Raw genomic sequence first — 22311 nt, forward strand, 5'->3', positions numbered from 1 at the left:
GCCACAGACGCGGAGGTGCTGGCGTTTCTCCGAATGCAGCAATCCGATGCGCTGAAGCCAGACAGCTCGCTCACTTCCATCTTTCGGCAGACAGTGCCGAAGGGCAACATCTTGCCAGTCCCTGGCTTTGCAACCAACGACATAGCACAGCCGATCCATTTTGGTTGCGCATACGACGGAGGTAACGACAGAAATCAGTACCGTGGTGACTGCGAATCGCACCTAGGTTCTCGATTCAATTCGACGGCGGTGCCGGCAGAGTGACACAAGCGGTACGAGCAGACGACAGCATTGTAAACCGGAAGTGCAGTACTAATTTCTGACACCGAACACACAATAACCGCGTAAACATGCATATAAACGACAGCTCTCCTTGCTGAAAGGCAAAATGTTTCCAAAAGAGTAAGAATGTGAAGTATCTAGAGCTTTTAGATTGTTAAATGCGTGATTTCACGTTGGCACGGCGAACCAATGATAGCCCTACGCTGGTGACGTAACGAGCACTAATATGACGTAATGAGCTCGGATTCGGGCGGAAGTTCACCACCGCTGGTTTCTGCGAGCCTCGCAAGCGGTGGTTTTTGAAAATGTATTGTAAATTATCTGCTCATTTTTTATGTATTGTACGCGGCATGAATGCTCAGTGGCCTGTGCTCTACATAATGCAAGTATTTTTTTGCCAACCTCAGATACCCCTTTCTGGGACCTTTTAACTGTGACTACATTATTGCAAATTTTTTTTCATTACCAGGCTCCCCTCTTAAGGGTCTTGGTGTAACATTTGCAATTGTTATGGTTTTATTTCATTTGTGTTTGACATATGTCATGCTTGTTTCTTTTAGTTATTGTGTACATAGATTTTTGGAAATTATTTACTTTTAGAGGGCATGCAGGGATACACCCACAATATACTGCACATTGGTTAATGTCTCCTGTACTACTCTTCTCAATCTCGGTGGCAAAAGTAACTATCCGACGCTCCAAGCTCCTTATCGTGTCACATTGCATACAGGCACCACCTGACGATGCAGTTCTGGAGCCGAGACCGGAGCAGTGCACCTAGTTTCAACCTCGCCACGGCACCACTCGTGCGAGCGCTGTCTACGATTCCACTCCTCACTGTAAGAAATGTGTAAAACTGAAGTTCTTTTTACATAAAATTTCGGCTGTTATAGAAAGAATGTCTGAGCAGCTAAAGAGGAAGTGCCGGTAATTTGGCTCTGCGCTAGAGAAATAATGGTTTTAAAATGCATGCAACTCAGTATAGCTCAGTCTACATATTTAAAAAGTTATAAAGTGAAGATAATCTTTTTCACTGATGATTGAGTATTCTATTCTCTGCTTTCAGTTTTGCTGCGGCCCAGAATTCTCAAGACAGCTAAAGTTAACAGAGCAGAATGCAGAGATTTGAAAGCGTTTTGCAAGAAATTAAGAAAATCAAGCACCAAACTGATATGGATGGATCGGAAGCCCAGCAGGCACACCTACGCGACATCTAGAATTTCATGAAAGGAACCGGTTCAAGTTTGTTCAGCGCCAACATTTTTTAGAAGAAGCTGCTTTTCCTGGTGACAAAGCGGATGCACTAATCTGACTGCAATGCCCAGTAATTAGTGGGTCTATCATCCGTCACTCAAGCCGCCGTGGTGGCTCAGCGGTTATGGTGCTCGGCTGCTGACCCGAAAGACGCGGGTTCGATCCCGGCCGCGGCGGCTAGAATTTATTTGGAGGAGAAATTCTAGAGGCCCATGTACTGTGCGATGTCAGTGCACGTTAAAGAACCCCAGGTGGTCGAAATTTCCGGAGCCCTCCACTACGGCGTCTCTCATAGCCTTAGTCGGTTTGGGACGTTAAACCCCATAAACCAAACCATAAACCAACCATCCGTCACTCAAGAAAAACGAAAAGAACTCACAAGCGCAATGCTATTGACATTGAGTGCGATTCAGACGCGGACCGTGTTGTGTCGTCACAAAGTAGCACTGGAAGCACACGTGGAGGAGGTCCCACCAAAAGGTCACGAAGGTCAGCAAAGTCTCCTGCAGCCGACACATTGGTCCAGTCCTGGGATGAAATGCAACACTCGAAGGAGACGTTGGAGATGTTGCAGAAGGCCGGGAAGGTCAGCTGCACTGACCTATCGTACGAGTCGTCTGACAGCCTCGCGTGTTTTGGCAAAGTGGTCTCACCAATGAAAAGGGAAAAATATGTTATCGTGAAAAGTGAGGCCACTTTGCTGAACTACTCCACATCACTGGAAGCACCTTTGAGTGACATCGTGGAGAAGGTACCTGAGGAGTGCAGTGTGGATGTGTCCCAGGTGACAGTGATTTTCAACGGCCGGCCAGTTAGACCAGCAGACACCCCAGAGAGCCTTCATTTGGCAGCAGCGGACATTTTAGAATGTGTCGTCACGAAGTACATAGAAGCAGGCAGAAGGAAGAACACAATATGCATCAAGTTTCAGTGCTCCAACAAGCAGAAGAACGAAAACATATAAGTCAGTTTCATGGAACCACTAAGGATAGGAGCCATGCTGCTTGGTAAGAAACTGGGCCTTCATATCTCCGAGCTCAAATCCAAGTTTGACGATGAGTGTGTGGAACTAAAAAGCACACGAAAAGAGCACGGAATCGAGGACAATGGTTGTGTTAGTGTCTGCATTCGGTCACAGATGTAAATATTCACTGAGGATGGCTATTATCGCTGTTTCCATTAAGGGGGGAGTTGGGTCTTGAAAAATATTGTTTGTTGGTGGGGTCACAGTTATGATATCTAAATATTCTAGGTATGTGGTTTAGTTTCATGTACAGAGTTTCCCTCAGAGTTTTCCTTGAGTTTTTTTCGGAGCTGTTTATGAGGGGGGGGGGTGAGGGCATAGTGCTTGCTTGGGTGTATGTTATGTGTTCTATTGACACAGGGGAGTGCAGTGATTGTGGGGTTGTCTTCCTGCCTATCATGGTGGTTTAGTTGTGGGTTTTTCAGGTTGCCAGTTCAAAAATGCAAATGAAAGTTTGTATTCCTGTATCTGAGGTACTGGCTTCTGTGCTGTATGGCACAAGTTCTGTAATGGGCAGGATGTTAGTTTCACCCTTGTTGCGTTCCTCGGTGTCAGTGGAAACCAGTGGCATGCATTTTGGCAAATTCTCTATGGCGAACTTTCTTTGAAGTTCTTCGCAAAGAGCCTGCATAACAACAGTATAAGTGTTCAAGGAGTTGTTTTACATAAACTCCTTTGTTATATTTGTGATTGGCATGAAAAAAATAAATGTTGCCTGATGATTTCTGAAAGGGTCCCTGAAAAGGTGGCCATGTAGGCAAAGAGAAGTCGTAATACTGATAGACATTAAACGATCTATCGTCCTACCGCAAAAATTTTTGATGTATCTTGTGTGGAACCAGAGATAATGGCTATTAAAAATGACCACCAGCCTTTTCGCTCACAGCTCGTACACCGGAGTGAACCATAAAAAAATAAAGATTACTGGCCGGGACCATTCTCTACCCACCAATACGTCATCGACGAGATCGGTTTGTTTACTTCCAGTTGACGCGCGCTTTCGCTCACTCGCTTTCCTGCTGTGTGCTGTGTTCACCTGTGTCTTGCAACTCTCGCTGCAGCTTCTCTTGAACTATGGACCCTGAGCTGAAGGAACGACTTTTGCGGATGAGTGCTGAATTGGGGTTTCAGCCTTATAAGGACACGCCGTTCAGAAATCTGGCGCTGAATCCTGACGACGACAGCAGCAACTCGTCAGCGGGCTCGCCAGGCTCTCCCGACGACAGCGAGGGCAAAGGTGCTCAGTGGTAAGTAGTAGCAGTGCATTTGCATAAATAAAAGGAAGGAAAACAAAACAAAAAGGTAGTGTTTGGAGGGGCAATTGCTTTTTATGCGCCTGAGCTGTGTCCGGCAGAAATGAGGCATAGAGATGTGATAGGTAGGTAGATAGGTAGGGTAGGTAGGAGCGATAGCGAGAAAGGATAACGAATCGATAATAATGGCTACAAGTCGTGTATGTACAACTGCTACAACAGTGTATGTACAACGGTGTAGCAGGATAGCGCATGCCGTGTGTCAGTGTGTACGTCTTGCTGTAGTGCTATTGCCTTTTCAGTGTATGTCCATACATGATGGCTAGCATAAGTTTTTGCCTTCCCGAGGGACGTCGCAAATGACTGCAGAACCAATCGAATGTGCGTTTACGTTAGCATTATTTGCAGCTGTCACTTCTACTGCATATTTCGCAGATTTTCTAAATCCAAGGATGACGCAGGGGCAGTTGCGACTCCTGCCAAGAAATGGACTCGCCGGTCGAGCGAGTCTGTTGTCGCAACGTGCCAGCCATCGTCGCAGTGAATGCCGAAGGCTGCATCACCCACCACCCAGATTTCGAAAGCATTTGCTGTCTGCCGCAGGTGCTCCGGGTGGTATACTGGGAGATGCGGGAGGACGGGGTCGACGTTGAAGGGGACGAAGAGGTGCACAGGTAAGCCAGAAGTGTCATGCGTCTGAAATGCAGTAATGCTTCCCCATAATCCGTGACTTTTTCGGAGCATATTGGTACACCGCCTACCGAATGTTTACTCGGTGGGTCTGGCAAACTCTCGGGAGGGGAAACCGGATTATTCTACCTGTGTGCATCGTCACCCGCATCCGGCGCGAGTTTCCTTCAGAGAACTACGTGGACTTTCATTACCCTGCCTTCTAAATGCAGGTAATGTTCTATTAATGGTGGTACGGTAATGGTCGTACGTGCACAATTATGGTCAGTTGTATATTAAATCACATTTATTGCTTAGTGTTGCCATCTGCTTATGTTTGTCATCAACTTTTTGATACTGTTGGCATGGCTTTAGCGTGGCTTCAGGATAAAAGCATGTGTGCAGGGCCAGCAGACGTGTGCGTGCCCCTTTTATGTTTTTCCAGCTCCCTAAATAAGGCCACTATGTGCACGAAGTAAAACTTGTGCTTGCTTAAGTGACATTAAATGAAAATTTTAATTTCAAGAATGAGCAGTTGGCAGCAGCAACTCTGTTGCCAGCTTTGTGAGTAGAAAAAAAGATTTACTGCAATTGACAAGTCATCCTTTTTATTGCATAAGCACACACTCGGTGTTTTCTTCTTTTTTTCATCTCTCCCCAATCCCCCAGTGCCCTCATCCTTTGTGCATGAGGGTTTCTACAGGTTCTTTGCTACTAAGTTTTGAATGGTCACGAGTAACTAACTGACAGCTTGAACTTTTACTTTTTAATACAGACAATGCATTCGCTGCCTAAATATGCCAACACAAGGCTTTAAAGAGAGGTGATGTGAGCCAAGTTTGTGCTGGGCAGCGTAACAGTCTAGTGCCGTCACATTCCCCCGTATTTTGTTAGATGCCGAGCTTAGCCTCAGGCTTGACTGTACGGCCCACACGAGCCACAATGGTTTCAGCAAGCACCAATGTCAGTATGTCCTGTTTTGGAGGCATGCTGGTCTCGTAAAGGTCTTCAGCTGAAAGTGCAATTGTTCCTGCCTGCGGTGTGTGGGTGCTTAGTTATGCTGTAGCCAGCGGGATCATAGTTTCATTTCTCCTTAATAAGCATTGATTTGTCTGGAGCCACCCTCTGAGGTGGGTGGCTGTCCAACACCCTGGCTGAGATCCACTTTTGTGGTCTTTCCCACACACACACACATACTCATGGTCCCTATGCCCACAGTGGGCACAGGCCTGGCAGTTTTATCAGAGTACCGTATTTTCCGGTGTATAAGACGTGGCTTTTTCTCAAAATTCTTGCTGGTGCGCCCTATACAAGGGTGCGTCTTATATGCGAATTTTTCGTTTTCTTTTGCGAGTTCAGAAATTACTCAGGTTAGTGTTCAAGCTTCTTTCACCGAAAAATATCACTACCAATCACGCCATTGTAGCACGGTTAAATGATACTACTTCAGTACGGGGGCCGCCACGCACAACTTTTTTGGGTGCACTTTATCATGAAACGGTGGGGATGATGACTTCCAGAATCGCAAACACGCGGTCGTTTCGGAGGCGCAAGCAAAAGTAATGGGAAATTTCAAAAGATGGCGACAGTCGCGCTTCTCGCCATTGTCAAGACAAGCCAAGCCGGCATTGTTTTTTAGTCACCCTTTGCAACTTTGCAACCGTGTACGTATTACCTCTATGTTGGTGACTTCGGCATGTGTTTTCCACTGCCTATACCTGTCGTGCTCGGTCTTACTACAGTATGACATCGAAGTTGCGCAAGAGCTACACCGCAAAGTTCAAATTATCTGCGGTCGAGTACACTACCGAAAACAGAAATCGGACTGCAGGCCGCCATTTTGACGTCACCGAGAAGATGATTCGCACGTGGCGACAGTCGTCTGCCAAATTGCAGGCGATGAAGAGCGGAAAGAAGGCTGACCGCGGGAAGAAGGCGCGGTGGCCTGAAAACCAGCTCCTCAAGTGGGCTCTTGAACAATGGGCTGAAGGTAGGGCTCTGTCAACCGTGCAGTTGCACTTGAAAGCACGCACTTTGGGGAGTGAAATGGGTGCCGCTGATTTTGTTGGTGGGCCGACATGGTGCTATAGATTTATGCAGCGCAAAGCCTTGTCAATAAGAGCGCGAACGACAATGTCTCAACAACTACCAGATGATTTCGGAGAGAAAGTGGAAAAGTTCTATGAATTTGTGAAGAAGGAAGTCCAAAAGAATAACATATCGACAGCCACATCGTAAACATGGATGAAGTGCCTCTAACATTTGACATCCCTGTGCCAAAAAGAGTCGCTCAGAAAGGTGATAAGACTGTCACAGTACGAACAACTGGCACGAAAAGTCTCACTTCACTGTCGTACTTGCGTGCTGTGCTGACAGAACAAAGCTGCTGCCGATGATAATTTTTAAAAGGAAAACGATGCGAAAAGAAAGCTTTCCGCCTGGCGTTATTATCACAACTAATGAGAAGGGCTGGATGGATGAGCAAATGATGGGAGTTTGGCTCGAAAAGTGCTTTTCAAAGCGCCCGGATGGATTTTTTTCACTCCCGGAAAGGCCTTCTCGTTATGGATAGCATGCAGGCGCACATTACTGACTTGACACTGAGGCAAATCAAGGCGAAGAACTGTACCCCTACAATAATACCTGGTGGTTTGACGAAGGTTCTACAGCCTTTGGATATTTCCGTCAACCGCAGCTTTAAAGCTGTTTTACGACGCATTTGGGAGGCGTGGATGACGGAAGGCGAACACAGCTACACCGCAACAGGACGCATGAGGCGCGCTTCTTAAAGCAAAGTTGCGAAGCGGGTCCATGAGGCCTGGAGTGCTGTTACAGTGGCAACCATAACTGCAGGGTTCCGGAAGGCTGGCCTGCGAGCTTCATCGGCTTCATCGCCAACCGAACACGACGACAATCAGACCAGCGATTCTGAGTATGAAGAGAATGCTTCAGCCGCGTTGCCTCGAGAAATGGGCGAGCTTTTTGAGAGCGCATACGAAGATGAAGACTTCGATGGTTTTAAGTAAAAATAAAATGTTGTTATGGACATATAGGAGAGTTCTTTCGTCGTATTTTTCTCTCTTTTTTGCTGAAACGTGGGCGGGTATGGCGTGAGTGTTGCCTTTTTCGATCACTTAGTGTTGCTTAAGAACTTCTCACAGATACGGTTCATTTCGCGATGGTCGAGCAAGCGTGTTTAATTAACCCTCACTAGCCTAACTGGGTAAATTGGGGTGCGTCTTATACACGGGTGCGTTTTATATACCAACTTTTTCAATGAGAGCCTTCATATATGGCGGATGCGTCTTATACAAGGGTGCATCTTATACACCGGAAAATACGGTACTCTTTTTGTTTCATGCGTGCATTCAAGGCCTTCTTTGGGACACTCATGATTATTTTTGGTCTCATAACTTCATCCTTGGATGGAACTGCTGTTGTCGTTCTTCTCCCGTACAGATGCTGAACAGATGAGCCAAGGTCTTTATCACGAGGTACTTTCCTGAGATGCAGCATTGCTTTTTGCACGTCGCTGCCATGCAATACACAGTATTTGAGGACGTTCTTCACTGCCTCTATGGCTCCCTCTGTGAGGCCATTAGACCTAGGGCATAATAGACTGGACATTTGTTGCTGGAACAACCAGTCTTCCTGGAACTTTCAGAATTCATGTGCTGTGAAGCAGGCTCCACCGTCCGACTCTACAACTCTTGGTATGCCATAGGGCGCAAACCAAGGCTTCATTGTTGAAATCGCTTGTGCTGCAGTTGCGTTCTTGGGTTCGCCAAAGTCTATGCACCCCGAATAGCTATCCATAATTACATTGTCGGAATTGCCTTTGCAGTCAACTAGGTCTACGGCCACACGTTCCCAAGGCAAGCTTTGGAACGTCTTTTGGCAGAAGTGATTCTTTAGGTGGCTGTCTTTTTGATGTTTCGCACACCTTGCACCTTTCAGTGAGATCTGTAATGTCTTTTTACATGACTGGTCAGTGCGCCATCTGTCTTGCTCATCTAAGACTGCTGTTTATGCCTAGACGACCATTGTGCATGGTCTTCTGCACTCTGCCTTTCCATGTCTCAAGTATGACTCTATGGTCACCTTGAAACAGCAGGCCTTCTTAAGTTGACACTTTGTCGTGTCTGGTGGCGAAGATTTTCTGTCCTTCCGTCAGTCGTGTTGGTCTTGGCCAGCCATCTTGCACTGCTCATACTGTGCTTTGCAGTGCTTTGTCCCGTTTCATCTCTGACGAGTTCGTTGAAGTCATCTTCACCCATATGTAGTATTGCGAGAACTTCCAAGCCCATGACAATCAATCTTCTGCACTTCCACTTCATGTGCACTCACGGCTTAGCAGGTTAGCATTGCAGAAGTCTTTCCTTCTCTTGGTACACAATCATTGGAACATAATTTTTTATATCGAAGGGATTCCTCTTGATGGTATTCCTCTTGATGGTGGTAGTCATAAGGGTTTCTTGCTGATGGTTTCTAGTGAATGATGATCAGTCTCAATGATCAGCGGGCAGCCATATAAATGTAGGAATGAAACTTCTTGCAACCCTAATTAATTGAGAGGGCGTGTTCGATTTGTGGGGAGTTGACCTGCGAAACAGTTGGTATAGGTGATGCATATGCAAGTTCCTTCAATTTTGCATGAGCACTGCTCCCATTGTTCTTGACCTTGCATCGACTAACAGAATCCTTTCGCCATTGATGCCATAGTACTCGAGTGTTGGTGCTTTTTTGCCTTGAATTTGCATGTTTTTGGACAGTGGGCATTGTTGTGTCTGGGACTAGTTTATTACTCAACAAGGAACTCGGTACAAGACTTAGAAACCACGCCTCCCGGCACAAGATGCTCAGAGGTACCAACACCCACACGTGTGCCCACTGTTGCCAGCACACACTTGGTACACCGCTGCTTTAAGCACGCAACACTTCCTTCTTTGCAAATTTTTCACTAGTCCAGTTTCTGTGGCATTCAATGCACTCTCACGAGGCAGGCTATGGCAGGATTAAGGAGGCTCACAGGGACTGCTACATGAGGAACATCAAGATTGTCTTTCAGTGCATGGCACACTGATCACGTTGAGCACGTTGAAATGGTGCATGCAGGGCTGCCCTCATCTAGAACACGAGCAGATGATATCTGAGTGTCTGGCCAGGTCTGCATATTGGGTCAGAATTCAGCTTCCGAGTCCAGAATCGTTTGTCATCAGTATAGCCTTTGCACAGTTGATCGAGGTGACGTCTCCAGGTAGTTCCTCCAACTTCCACTTCATATGAAAGAGGTCCTGTTCTGTTTATAGAGATTACGGACACCCACTAACTTGTGCCCCTATAGGTGTGCAGAGAAACTTCTTACCCTTCAGAAAAAGAGCGGTACGGCTTACTTGGTTGAGATAATCCTTTCTTCTCGTACATACGTCCACTGGGCTGCAGGCGCAAAAGAGCCAGTCGATTGCGGAGTTCACGCCCAAAAAAAGAAAAGGTTTGGTGGTGTCCCACCAGTAGCACAGTGGAGTGCCATGCAGTATGCCAGAAAAGTTTGCCAACTTCTTGATGACAGATCCCTCTCCTTTCATGGCCTTCATACTGTGCCTGAAGGACAGCACAGACCTTTCTGCAAGCTTTTTTGTCGCTGGGTGATACGGTGCACTGAAAGTTCATCACACACCAATCTGTATGAAGAAGGTTCGAAGCTCTTGTGACGTAAATTGAGGACTATTGTCTGTAGCAGTACGTTCTGTAATGCTGTGACATACAAACATGATGTGCAGTGCATCTGCCACCTCGCATTCTTTTTTTCGCCAGAGGTGCATACAGAGGTCTGAGAAGATTTGCACTGCCTGGAATGAATTTCTCATAATAGTGCACGAGACTGAGGAACGACCTGAGCTCAGAAGTGGACAACGGTGTAAGGGCGTCCATCACTGCCTATATCTTGTCCTCCATCTTGTGTAACCGAGTTCCAGCAGGCTTGTAGGCACAGTAAGTTACGGTGTCTACAAAGAACGAACATTTGTGGAGGTTAGCTGTGAGCCCACACTCTTGTAGTCTTCTAAGCACTTGTACCAAGTTCTTGAGATGTGAATCTTCTGACTCTACAGTGACAGGAGCGTCATCTTGAGTAGCATGACACTTTGGGATTCCTTGTAGGACTTGGTCAATTGTCCTCTGCCACACAGCTGGCACAAGAGAGATGCCAAAAATCATTCTGTTGTACTGATACAGGCCCTACTCTGTGTTGATGGTCAAGAGCGCAGCTTAGACTTAATATCGACTTCATTTGTAGGTAGGCTTGTCTCGGATCTATGAAACCTCTTGTGCTCCAGCTCACTTTGCAAAGATGTCCTCAGTGCAGTGTAAGGGATACTGATCCACCACAAAGTGAGGCTTGATCGTGGTTTTGAAGTCTCTGCATATACGGATAGTTCCATTTGCTTTCACTACTAGCACTATGGGCACGGCATAATCACAGTGGTTCACTTTTGTTAGGATGCCGACTGCTTCCAAACATTCAAGTTTACTGTTCACTTTCTCCTTCAAACCACATGGCACTTGTCGTGGTCAGCAGAACTTGGGTTGCATACCACTTTGAAGATAAAGTTTTACTTTGATGTACTTGAGCTTTCCAGTGCTCTCATCAAAGTCGTCCGAGAATCTTGTTCAGCTGGTCTGCTCGTTGCCCCAGTTGATTGCCAACATTCAATACACTGCTCAGTTCGAGAAGGTTGAAACATTTGATCTGGTCTCTTCTGAAAAGAGGAGGTTCTTGAGTACCTATTACACAGAGCTGAACACACATTGTTGCAACTCCATTGGGGCTGAAGGTTTGACCTGTCAGTGTCTTCAGATGCACTAAGTTCCCTCCAGTTGCAGATGTGAGAGGTATATTTCATGCTTGGTCTTTAACACCAGAGAATATACTTGGCTTCAGTGTCCGTCTCCACATCTAATGTGTGCCCTTCAGTGTGTGATTTCAGCCAGATCAGACAGCTTTTGCTTTAGTCGTCATGTACAAGGAGTTAAAATGCTTCACTATCTTGTTCGATGGCATGCGCATGACTTTTTGAAGGCTGCTTGTTCTTGTAAGTACGGCTTGCCCTTTGTGATGCCTTACTGGTGCCGCTTGATTTGCTTTTACACGCTGTACTGATCTGGCCAACCTTGTTTCACTTGTGACAAACAGCCTCTAAAAACTTGCATTTCACCGTAGGATGCCCCTTGAGGTTTTATCTGTAGCATCTGCAACCTTCCTTCTCGACATGCCCTACACAAGCAGGCGCTTCCTTCTTTTTAATGCAGCAACGTCCTTGATGGTTGAAGTTGGTATGCTACAGCTTTATCTAGCGCATGCTTTGGTGTAATCTTTTCCACTGTTAGCAGTTGCTTCTCAACTTGCACATAGCAGAGACCACACAAAAATTTGTCCCGCAGTGCCTGGGACCCAAAGTTTCAGAGCTGTGAGGGGTGCCACAGTTCTGCCATACTCTTGTTAGCAGACTCGCCATCTCTTTGAAGTGTCTAGTTGAACCAATCTCGCTGAAGAAATTTCAAGTGGCACAGGTGAAAAGTAGTGCCCGAAGTACTTTTTCATGTCTGCGTACATTTTTTTCGAAGGTTTGCTTGGTGTGGTCAGTCTGCGAAGGATCGCACGTTTTTGCGCCTACGCTTGTAATTATTGTCGCAACTTTCTTGTCTTCCGATGAGCCACTGAGCTGGAAGTATTCATTGGCCCTTTTAGTACATGGCGACCAGTCTTCAATGGTGTGATTGAAGCTTTCAAGCTTACTGATTAGGGCTGCTTGAGCTGCCATTGTTTCGGTCACCCAGGCATAGGGTCCGCAGAGTCAGGCCTGCCATTTCGTGCTTGTTGATGCTCTTCTTTTTACTGCCGGCTACTGCCGGTTGATGTACCTATCTTCAAGGCACACTTGGGGCATTCTTGATCCAGTCCTGGTTGCCATGTGTTGTGTCTGGGACTCGTATGTTACACAACTAGGAACTCAATACAAAACTTTAAAGCCGTGTTGCCTGGCACACACTATTCAGAGGTACGAACGTGTGCACACTTTTGTCCCCACAGTTGCCAACACACACTTGGTACACCGCTGCTTTAGGCAAACAAGCATCACCACAGTGCCAACAACGTTCTTCCTGCTTCATAGAGGTTTTTTGTCACATCTGACACCTGTATTGATTGTTTATTTGTTGATGTCTGCATGCTGAGTTCTCATTCTTTGCTGCTGCTATGCTGCACTTTCTACACAAATGGCAAAACTGAAGGCCATGATTGTCAGGTCACACTCCACGAAGAGCCACTGCTAGAGGTTATCGTCACATAGGCCATGCACAATCCTCTCACAGAGCATCATGTCTAATGGTAACTTAAGTGAAGTGGGGTTTATGGGGACGTGAGTAGCGCCGGCAACGAAGACTCGGCCACATGTAATCGGGAAAACAGCGGGGCGAAAGGCAGGGTTGCACAAAGAGCAATGCTCAGCGCGAGCGTCAGCCAGCCGCCTCCAGAGCTTCGTCATCATTGACTTCGGTGCTTGGTCGTCATTTCATTCCAACAGCCCCAGTGGAAAGAGGGAGCCATCCTGGTGACTCGGCGAGAAGACGACGAGAGGGTTGTAATAAGATTTGAGGTGGCTCACATGAATGACGTCGCGGCAGTGGTGGCGATGATCCGAAGAAGGTGTCACCGGTTCGATTATGTAGTTTACAGGGGACTTATGCTCCAAGATACGGTAAGGGCCGATATGCTTGGCAGGAAATTTGGAAGCTAGCGGAATAGAGAGCCAGACTAATGAGCCAGTGGAGAAGTGAACAGGAGGCTTGGCTGGATCGGACGCATGTCTGCAGAGGCTTTGATGTTCGGAGGTGATGGAGCGAGCCAGCTGGCAGCACTACTCGGCATGACAGGTGACCTCAGAGAGGGAGGTGTATTCCGAGCTGTCAGGGTTGTAGGGGAGGATGGTGTCTAGAAGACAGGAAGGCTCACACCCATATAAAAGAAAGAAGGGGGAAAGCTGGTCATTGCTTGAGCTACAGTGTTGTATGCATAAGTGACGAATAGAAGGACCTGATCCCAATTCAAGCTCTGAGAGTGAACATACATGGCAAGCATGTCCCCAAGAGTCCGGTTCAATCATTTGGTGAGGCCGTTTGTTTGAGGGTGATAAGCAGTTATGGTGCAGTGAATTGTGTGGCAGGCATCCAGGAGCTCGTGAACAACTTCAGATAAGAAAGCATGCCCGTGATCACTAAGAAGTTTTCAAGGAGCGCGTGATGAAGGACAAAGTGATGAAGTATGAAGAAGTTGACGTCGCAAGCAGTAGCTGTAGGGAGGGCAGCGGTCTCAGCACACTGAATGAGGTGGTCCACGGCGACAATAATCCATCGATTTCTGGCGGTCATGAATGGAAGCGGCCCATAGAAGTTGATGTCCACATGGTCGAAAGGGCGAGCAGAGCACGGGCGTGCACAGAAGCATGCCCCTCGACCAGCCAGAGCACGGGCTGGTCGAGGGGCAAGGAGTCGACTTCCGCTGCTGACAGACAGTACATGAGCGAAGATAATAATGAACAAAGTTATACATTCCGCACCAATAGTAGCACTGGTGGAGTTGCTTGTAGGTTTTCAGCAAGCCTGCGTGAGTGCTCTGAGGATCGGCATGGTGATGTGCACAAATTTCAGGATAAAGCTGTCTTGGAATTACCAAAAGCCACTTTCGGACGTCGAGACGGTAGTTGCAGCGGTAGAGGAGAGCGTCCCGGATCGTAAAATGGGCAGCTTGGCGACGGAGGGCCTGAGGGAAAGAAGTCATAGAGGGCTCAAGAAGGATGTCAAGTAGGGATGAGATCTGTGGATCCTGGCATTGTTCAGAGGGCATGTCCGTGGTAGTGAGCGCTGCGAGTAAGGAGGCAGATATTGTGAAGAGGGCGCAGGAGAGGGTAGCGGCGAGCGTGACAAGGCATCAGCTGCAGAGTGCCTATGGCCGGACCGATAACGCTAATGTCGAATTCTTGAAGGCAAAGGGCCCATCGTCCAAGGCATCCCGAGGGATCTTTGAGTGGGGCCAACCAGCACAGAGTGTGATGGTCAGTGAGGAGGATGAAGGAGCGGCCATATAAGTATGGGCAGAATTTCGTTAAAGCCCACATGATGGCGAGACACTCCTTTTCTGTCATGGTCTCAGCTTGGGTGAGAGCATGGCTGGTGTACGCAATGGCATTCTCAGAAAATGCGGGCTTGTGCTGTGCAAGGACACCACCGAAGCAGATTCTGCTTTTGTCGGTGTGCACCTTGATAGGGGCACTGGAGTCATAATGTCGAAGGATAGGGGGTAAAGTTAGAAGACTGAGCGTAGCAAAAGCGTCATCGCAGGCTGTGTCCCACACAGGCAGGTTGGCGGGACCATTTAGGAGTTTAAGGGGTGCAACGATAGAGGCAAAATTAGACCCATGAAGCGGCAAAGTTCTTGTGTGGAAGTCGGTTTATGGAAGTCAGCCACCGCACGGAGTTTGTCAGGATCTAGCAGGATGCTTTCTTTGGAGATGAGATGGCTGAGGATCGTCAACTGTCGGCGCCAAAGTGACATTTCTTGAAATTGAGTTGCAGACCAGCACTTGTGAGGCAGCTGAGTATCTGGTGCAAGCTGGTGTAAGGGATGTCAAGGCAATGTATGCAAAAGCTTTGCATACATTGAGATTATAAGGAAATGCATACAAGGCTCTGCAGAGCAATTCAAACCACAAGTGGTCATGACAGTGGGCTGGTTAGATGGGCGGATGAGATTAGGAAGTTTGCTGGGATAAGATGGTTTCAGCTGGCACAAGTCTGGGTTAATTGGAGAGATATAGGAGAGGCCTTTGTCTTGCAGTAGGTGTAGTCAAGCCGATGTTCATGACAGTGAGGAGTCTAGCTTCCACTCTTGGTGGGTCTGTTGTAACAGAGGGCTGGGTCAGCGTTGCCAGGTTGTGTGGATGTTGATGGTAGGGCAGGCAGTGGGAGTGGTGCTGGAGTGGGTATAGAAATTGGGAGTGTTGGGTAGAAATAAGCTGTTGCTTTGTTGGTGGGTCGTGGTGGCTGGTCATGTGGTGCAGGTTTCGTGGCGCATTCTTGATGAAACTTTCTTTGTACGTTGAATGCTTGCACCTTTCTACTACATCCTTCAGTAGGTGTTCACGTAGTCTGCAGGTAAAAGCAACAAAGTGGGTACCATTCAAGTACACGACAGCAGTATTAGATATATCTGTGCAGGTTGGCCTAATCGTCATAAAGTGGCTAAGATAAATAAAACATGCATTTGCATTAACCCAAACACTTGTAAGTCCTCTGATATTGTTGCAAATATGTAAGGCCATGTTATAAGGGTATAATTTCTAAATAAATGCTTTTATAACAGTCACTCCATGCAAAATGTTCCAGATCCCGAAAGCGACCACCTATAATTATGTTTTTAAAAATTGGACTAGTTGGTGATTGTGCACATACTATACCAACGAAATATTCTTCTTGAAAAATTTTTTTTGCTCACTTCAGCATTATTTACAGTTTCCAAAAAGAAGCAAAATTTGGTTGGAGTAAAAATTTTAAAATCAAATGCAAAACAAGGTTCAATGCTAAATCTTAATTTTAGAATTTCTCACTTTTGTTATGTCATCTGACTTCATTAATGAAGTGATGCAGGAATTTCCTGCGCTTCCTTGATTCTGTAAAAAAGGCAAAAAGCATGGCGTTTTATCTATTTTTTACATAAACAATTTTTTTTGCTTTTCCTGTTGCTGCAGTTTATGCTGCAAATAATTTGAACTTGTTAAGCAAAACGGTTTTAATGAAAACTGCTCCCAAAGCTTGCAAAAGTGACTTATTCAGCTATTGAGATTCATACCTAAATTAAGAATTAAGGCCCTCCAAATAAAAATATGTGAGACTACTCAAATACACACATACTTGGTTGCCTGTAATGTACAAGTTTTCATTATTAGTAAACTCTTTCTCGGGAGAAAAAAAATTTCTTGAAATCCACAACTCTCATCAGTACCTATTGCCAAACTGTCTTCCCTGCAGAACATGCATTTGCCACCATTTTTCTGTGCAGTAAATGGCTTTAAGTTGGTGCTCCACCAACTATATTTTACGATAATACATATTTGTATGATGAAATGATGAAAGTAAACCATGACTGCCTTGAGGCTGTCGTATTGACCAGAGAGGTTTCAGAGGCAAGGCATTATGCACCATGCTGAGTCATCGTTCTGTAAATACTGCAAATCAAGAAATTATGAGGTACGCAAGAACATTACTCATTGGCACTCTGCGCCAACCATCACATATCTCTTTTAGGGTGAACTGCGCTAACATCATGTTACAGCAACGGTTAATGTCCACATTACATTATCGGTGGTCGTATTAGGCATCTGGTACACTTCACGTGGAATGATCCAGCAATGATGTTACTGGTGTGTTGAGTCGTGCATTGTTTGCTTACTGTGTGTTGGCTCCTCTTTTAGCGGAGTGACAGTGAAGTGGCCCCTTCTTGCTTTTGAGGTTTTCACCTTCCAGCGCTGCTCACCATCCGCCGTCTCCACTTGCCTCCTCGTGGTGTCTTCGTTGAAGTGCATCACAGCCAGCTGAGTCCTGAGCCAAGAGAAGTGATCAAGACATGTGCTTGCATTTCATGTTCTCTTTTTTTTAAGCAGCACAACAGACGATGCAAGACATAGAAGAAGAGGACAGAAACAGCACTAAATTTACAATTGTTTTTCTTTAGGAAACCAAGCATCAATTTTAATTCAGTACTCGAGCATGCACACCTGCGCATTGTCATCCTAGACACGCTTCTCAATGCTGAAAACACTTAAAGCACACATGGATCGCTATCATGCATTGCTATCCACTATTGAGCAGTTAGATGGCTATGAATGGCCACCTAATGCACCTACTACCTTTGTTTATTATGTGAAATGCAGTGATCATCATGAGTAAACAACACTTTTGTGTCAACCAGAAACAGTGCTCAACTAGGTTTGTCGATTTCTTTTTCAAACAGTTCAAATGTTACTGGAGCCTTGCATTCATACATTGGCCTGTATAGTTTGTTATGGAAGCCTACTAACTTGCCCAGCCTGCCATTCTATTCCGCATGTCAGAGCTGATGTACCTTGCTTGCATCCCTTCTTCCGAGAAGGCATTAGCCTTGGGAGCAAACTGGTTCAGCAGGCTGTGGAATGACTCCAACAAAAATATCTGGTCATCCGGGGACAGCTGACGAATGTCACGCAGCAGTGAAAGGGGGGGGGGGGGGGGGGGGGGCGACAATTTTTTTCAGCGCCTGGAATTGCTTTGAATCTGGAAGGAATGGACAAGCCAAATCAGCATTTCATTACTTCAGCCTAGAATGCACCATTGACTAAGCATTCAAGAAACGGCATTCAACAGCAGCTCTTACTTGGTCTCATCCACTCTCGGTTTTCAAGTGGACCATGAATGCATTCTTTGTACAGCCCCTCGTGGCCAGCGTGCTGGTTGCAGACGTGGTTGAGCAGGCTCATCCACATGCTGACCACCAAGTCCCTGTTCCCCGTTCCCATAGTGGCCACCCAGTATAGGTGGTTGATGATGCCATCAATTCACCCTTCGATGGTTCTGTGCTTCCGACTGGAGGCCCACAGCTTTTTCTTGAGACCTAGAACAAGTTGAAGAATGTCAGGTTTGCAAAGCCTCACAAAGCCCTCTCATAGTAATACCATAATAGGGTGTTAATTACTTACCTTTGGCAACATGCCACACTTCAAACCAGTGTTTTATTCCTGGCTTTTCCACTCTGCAGAATCGCCTGACACCAGGGTGCCGGTGTGAAGATGGATAGCAAGAACAGGCAAGGCACTGTGACTGCTCAGAAAGGAATTCTCTGGCAGGACCTGCTGAACATCACAGCAGCTAAACAGAAGAGGTTGTCTTTGCATAAATAGTAAATTGTGGAGTTAACGTCGCGGACTGACACATAGGCTATGGGGATGTCGCAAGGAGGTGCTCCCGTTTAACTTAGGCCTTCACTAACGTGAGTTGATACTGCACAACAAACAGATGTTTGTGTGTTTTGCCTCCATCAGAATATGGCCACCGTGGCCAGGATCGAACCCAGAACATTGGCATTAGTAGCTGAATGCCAAAGGCATTGAGCCACTGCAGCATGTTGAGGGTGTGCTCAGTGTGAAGGTGTTTTTAACTAGAGCTATGTTTCTGATTCTGGCATTATGCACTGAGTATACCACAACTACAATGAAATGGCTAACAAAACTAAAATAGTAAAAATAAGTGATCGCCATGCCAGAAACTTAGTACTGAAATCAGCTTATAATAACAGTTTACTAGCAGATATCAGCATAGTCCGAATGCAGTTCTTTTAGATGTGACACGCACAGTAGGACAGAACATGCCGCGCTTTCACAATGCATGTTTCGCCCAAGCTCCAAATGGCTTTTTGTGTCATGGCTAGGTATAGTAGCCTCGAGTGTTACCTGTTGTTAGTGAACAGATGGCGATGCCTGCATTTTCAAGCCCCTCTAGGCAATTCCGCAGCCCCTCTTCATTTCCATGCTGTTCGGCACTGCTTCAGACTACAAACGGAACAAGTAATTACACTATGAAGCTTCTTGCAGCCGTTCCTTTCATTCACTACAGTCATCAGCCTAGCCATGTCCACTTCAGGAAAGTGGCCTCTACTGTATCCATCCAGTCAGTTCTGCCCTGCGCAAATTTTCTAATTTCATCCGCCCATCCCTGTTGCCCCCTGCTACATTCGCCTTCCTCCGGAACGCTTTCCATTATCGTAAAGGAGTGCCACTTGTGTCTACACTGCATGTCCTGCCCATGCCCATTCTCCCTTCAAGATTTTACCTTACTCTTATGGGATATCAGTAACGTGCTTTTCATAACTTGAGCGAGCCTTCCAAGTGCACTACAGCTACATCTTATTCCCTCGATAACTTCTTTCTTGTAGTCCTTATCGGCAATCACTTTTTGGCCGAGACCGAGACAGCACACTTTCTACTTTCAATACCACACTACTTGTAGTAAACTGTTATTCCTTGCGGAAGCTATTGAACATTGCCTTTGATTTTTTCACATTAATTTTTAGACCCACCCTCCTGCTTTGCCTGTCCACGTCTTCTAGCGTGCACTACAATTCCTCCCCTCAGTTACTTGCAGAGAAACATCATCTGCAAATCAAAGATTGCTGAGGCTGTCTTCACTAACTTTTATCCTTCCCAATTCAACCCTCTGGGCTCTGTATAAGCAATGTAAATGAAGTCAGTTTTATATTATTATTATTTACGCCACAAGATTCCTGCTTGCAAGGCAGATGCTCTATCCTTATGGCAATGCTGCGCAATTATTGCATTATGCATTTTATTTGTAGATAATAAGAACACACCTCTTTCACCAAAACCTGCTCAGAGCAGATAATTTTGCGGACTCGAACGGCCAACCAGGCTGTAGGTCAGATACTTGACGCTGTAACCTGGCGAGTCGCAGCGACCGTCACCAGCCAGGTCAAGCTGCGCCCCTTTCAGCTCAATTGCCAGCATAGCCTGCTGCTCCTGAAAAAGCTGCAGGCAAGACAACAATCATTCTTCATTATCCTTCAATTATTAGGCAGGTTACTTGCTAGAAATGTATGGTAGCTATGCTTTCTATCTTAAGAAATTCGCTACAAATGGCAGCTGCAAGAAGTGGTGTAAATATTTGTTTGCTTAAATAAATACGAACTTATGAATCTCAAAATTCCTTAAAGAGAACAAGGTTTTGGATCGTCATAACAATGACAAAGGCACTGTAGGAATGCAAAAAATCTCTGCCTCTCCCATAACTGAGAGTAGAGTAAGCATGAAATGTTTACGTTCATAACACATTGGTTGTAGATGGTACTAGTCAAAGTCTTGAAATGGGTCTAGTGTTCAACACACCACACATACTGTGCACTGGCCCATGTGGACGCAATCGTTTCCTGTGAGTGTCTGGGGAATCTCTTCCGCCCTGCCTTGTCAGCTGTATCTGGTTTCTGTCAGGCTCCATTGCTCGGCTTAAGCAGCTGTGATGGTGGCGGCATTGAAATGCAGGACGACGCAAAAGCGTACGCTGACACGATGAGACGCAGGCCTGACAAGAATATATATGCAGCACGTTCGAATACTCCGCGAGCGTGTATATACATCTGCCTGCCAAAGGGGAAAACATCATGAGCTGAAGGCGCAGCGGCCGGTCTTTTACATGCGTGAGTGTGGGACAGCGCAGAAGCAGTTTTTCCGCCCAAAGCCCTTCTCACCGTGGAGCTCCCCTCATGCTCTAAGCGGCCCTCTCTCAAAGCCCCTAACAGATCACGTATGAGTCTCGTTAAATCTCGTGCGGTGCCCGGATGCTCTCGTTTCAGCTCCTGGATGTGTGAAATTCAGTGCCTGGATGAGTGTTGCCTTTCCCTGATGAAACTGGTTACAGCTGCAGTGTTTATGAAGCTGTTCAGGGCATGCTGATACGAAAGCATGCAGCCATACCTCATTTATGGCAGGCAGCAAGTAGCCACGCTGGTAATTGTAAAAGGTGCGCCCGCTGATGGTCTGGATGTTGATGGACTTGAAGCAGCGCAATGCTGCAGCCTCTAGGCAGCCTATTATTGACTTTGCAAAATGAAAAGGTGGCTCTATTATTGCCTTACTCTATTCCTGAGGTTTTCACGGCAATGCAAAATGAATATCGCCGGAATACAAAAACTCATGGTGACTTGCGCACTGGATAGATGTTTAACAGTACAGCAAAAAAATGTGAGGACGTGGCCAAGCTCATAAACACCTGCAAACCGTAAGTATATAATAAAGTCCTGCTAGTAGTTTTCATAATGCAGTACACAATTGTGATCACTGAAATGTCAACATAATTAGTGCTGTCATCCGCATTGGATAATACACAATTATACTTTATTGAGAAAACAGGTTCCTGGTATCTTCAGGTTTCTGTCAGGCTCATGCTCTGATGACTAGGCTTCACCTGCTACTGAAAAAGTAAGAGATATCTAAATGCATTGCCTAGTATTTTACTTCACAGCACACCTCAACACACATATGTAGATTAATTATGAGGAAAGGAAAGGCAAAGTAACTGTCGCATTCTCAGTTGACAGCCCAAGCACAATGTGAGGAAGGTTGAAGGGAGAGAAAGAAGGGTGCCGCAGTGGAGGGCTGCAGATTAATTTCGACCACCTGGAGATCTTTAACGGGTGTTTTGTGCACTTTACCTACACCAAAATGCAGCCACTGGCGCCAGTATTTAAAACCGTGACCTCACACTTGGCAGCCAAACAGTGTAAGCACAGATCTACCACAAAGAGTACTTGAGCACATGCTCATGTATAATGATACATTTGACAAACCTGCCAAAACTTGTTTCAAATGATGGCATGTATGTTGTGCCACACTCTGCAGCTGGTTCCTCCTCATCTTCCTCCCATTCCAGACTGCCCTCTGCTGCCTCAAGTGGTGTTGAAGCACCCTGTGCCCTAAAGCTTGGCGGTATGGCAGACTGTGCAGGCAGGTCAGTCTGCGTCCGGGCCGTAACCAAAACCTTCATGGTCAGGTTCACCTGCGTAGCTGCCAGAATTTTCAGCGTTTATTACCATATCCAGTTATGCAACAACTGCTCACCTCTTTTCCACTGTCCATATTTACCGAAAGACTGGTGCTGCGGTGTGCAGTTGGGTGCTTCTGTCCGTGTCGCCACGGTACGCCTTTCAGCAGAGCATGTGCACATCAGAACTGCCTC

General features: G+C 46.3%; 1 protein-coding gene and 1 pseudogene across 3 annotated transcripts in view; both read left to right on the plus strand.

The window, feature by feature from the left end:
- The first annotated feature begins 1025 nt into the window (after nucleotides 1-1025).
- LOC149354354 (NFATC2-interacting protein-like) lies at nucleotides 1026-2680 on the plus strand (annotated as a pseudogene).
- Nucleotides 2413-22311, plus strand: part of LOC149354355 (uncharacterized) — a 61191-nt gene continuing 41292 nt past the window's right edge. For 2 of the 3 annotated variants that reach the window (XR_016291310.1, XR_016291309.1), the window contains exons 1-4: nucleotides 2413-2543; nucleotides 3622-3807; nucleotides 4275-4487; nucleotides 18326-18448. Coding sequence is in view for 1 of the 3 variants with exons in the window: in XM_089583290.1 (XP_089439416.1) it covers nucleotides 3635-3807; nucleotides 4275-4487; nucleotides 18326-18335 (396 nt within the window). In the remaining 2 variants the exon portion in view is untranslated. Of the gene's footprint in view, nucleotides 2544-3591; nucleotides 3808-4274; nucleotides 4488-18325; nucleotides 20613-22311 lie in introns of those variants that run through there. The other variant, XM_089583290.1, reaches the window with a different exon arrangement.

This window comes from Amblyomma mixtum, chromosome 3, assembly GCF_055824585.1.
Source record: "Amblyomma mixtum isolate Tamu chromosome 3, ASM5582458v1, whole genome shotgun sequence".
Lineage (NCBI taxonomy): Eukaryota > Metazoa > Arthropoda > Arachnida > Ixodida > Ixodidae > Amblyomma > Amblyomma mixtum.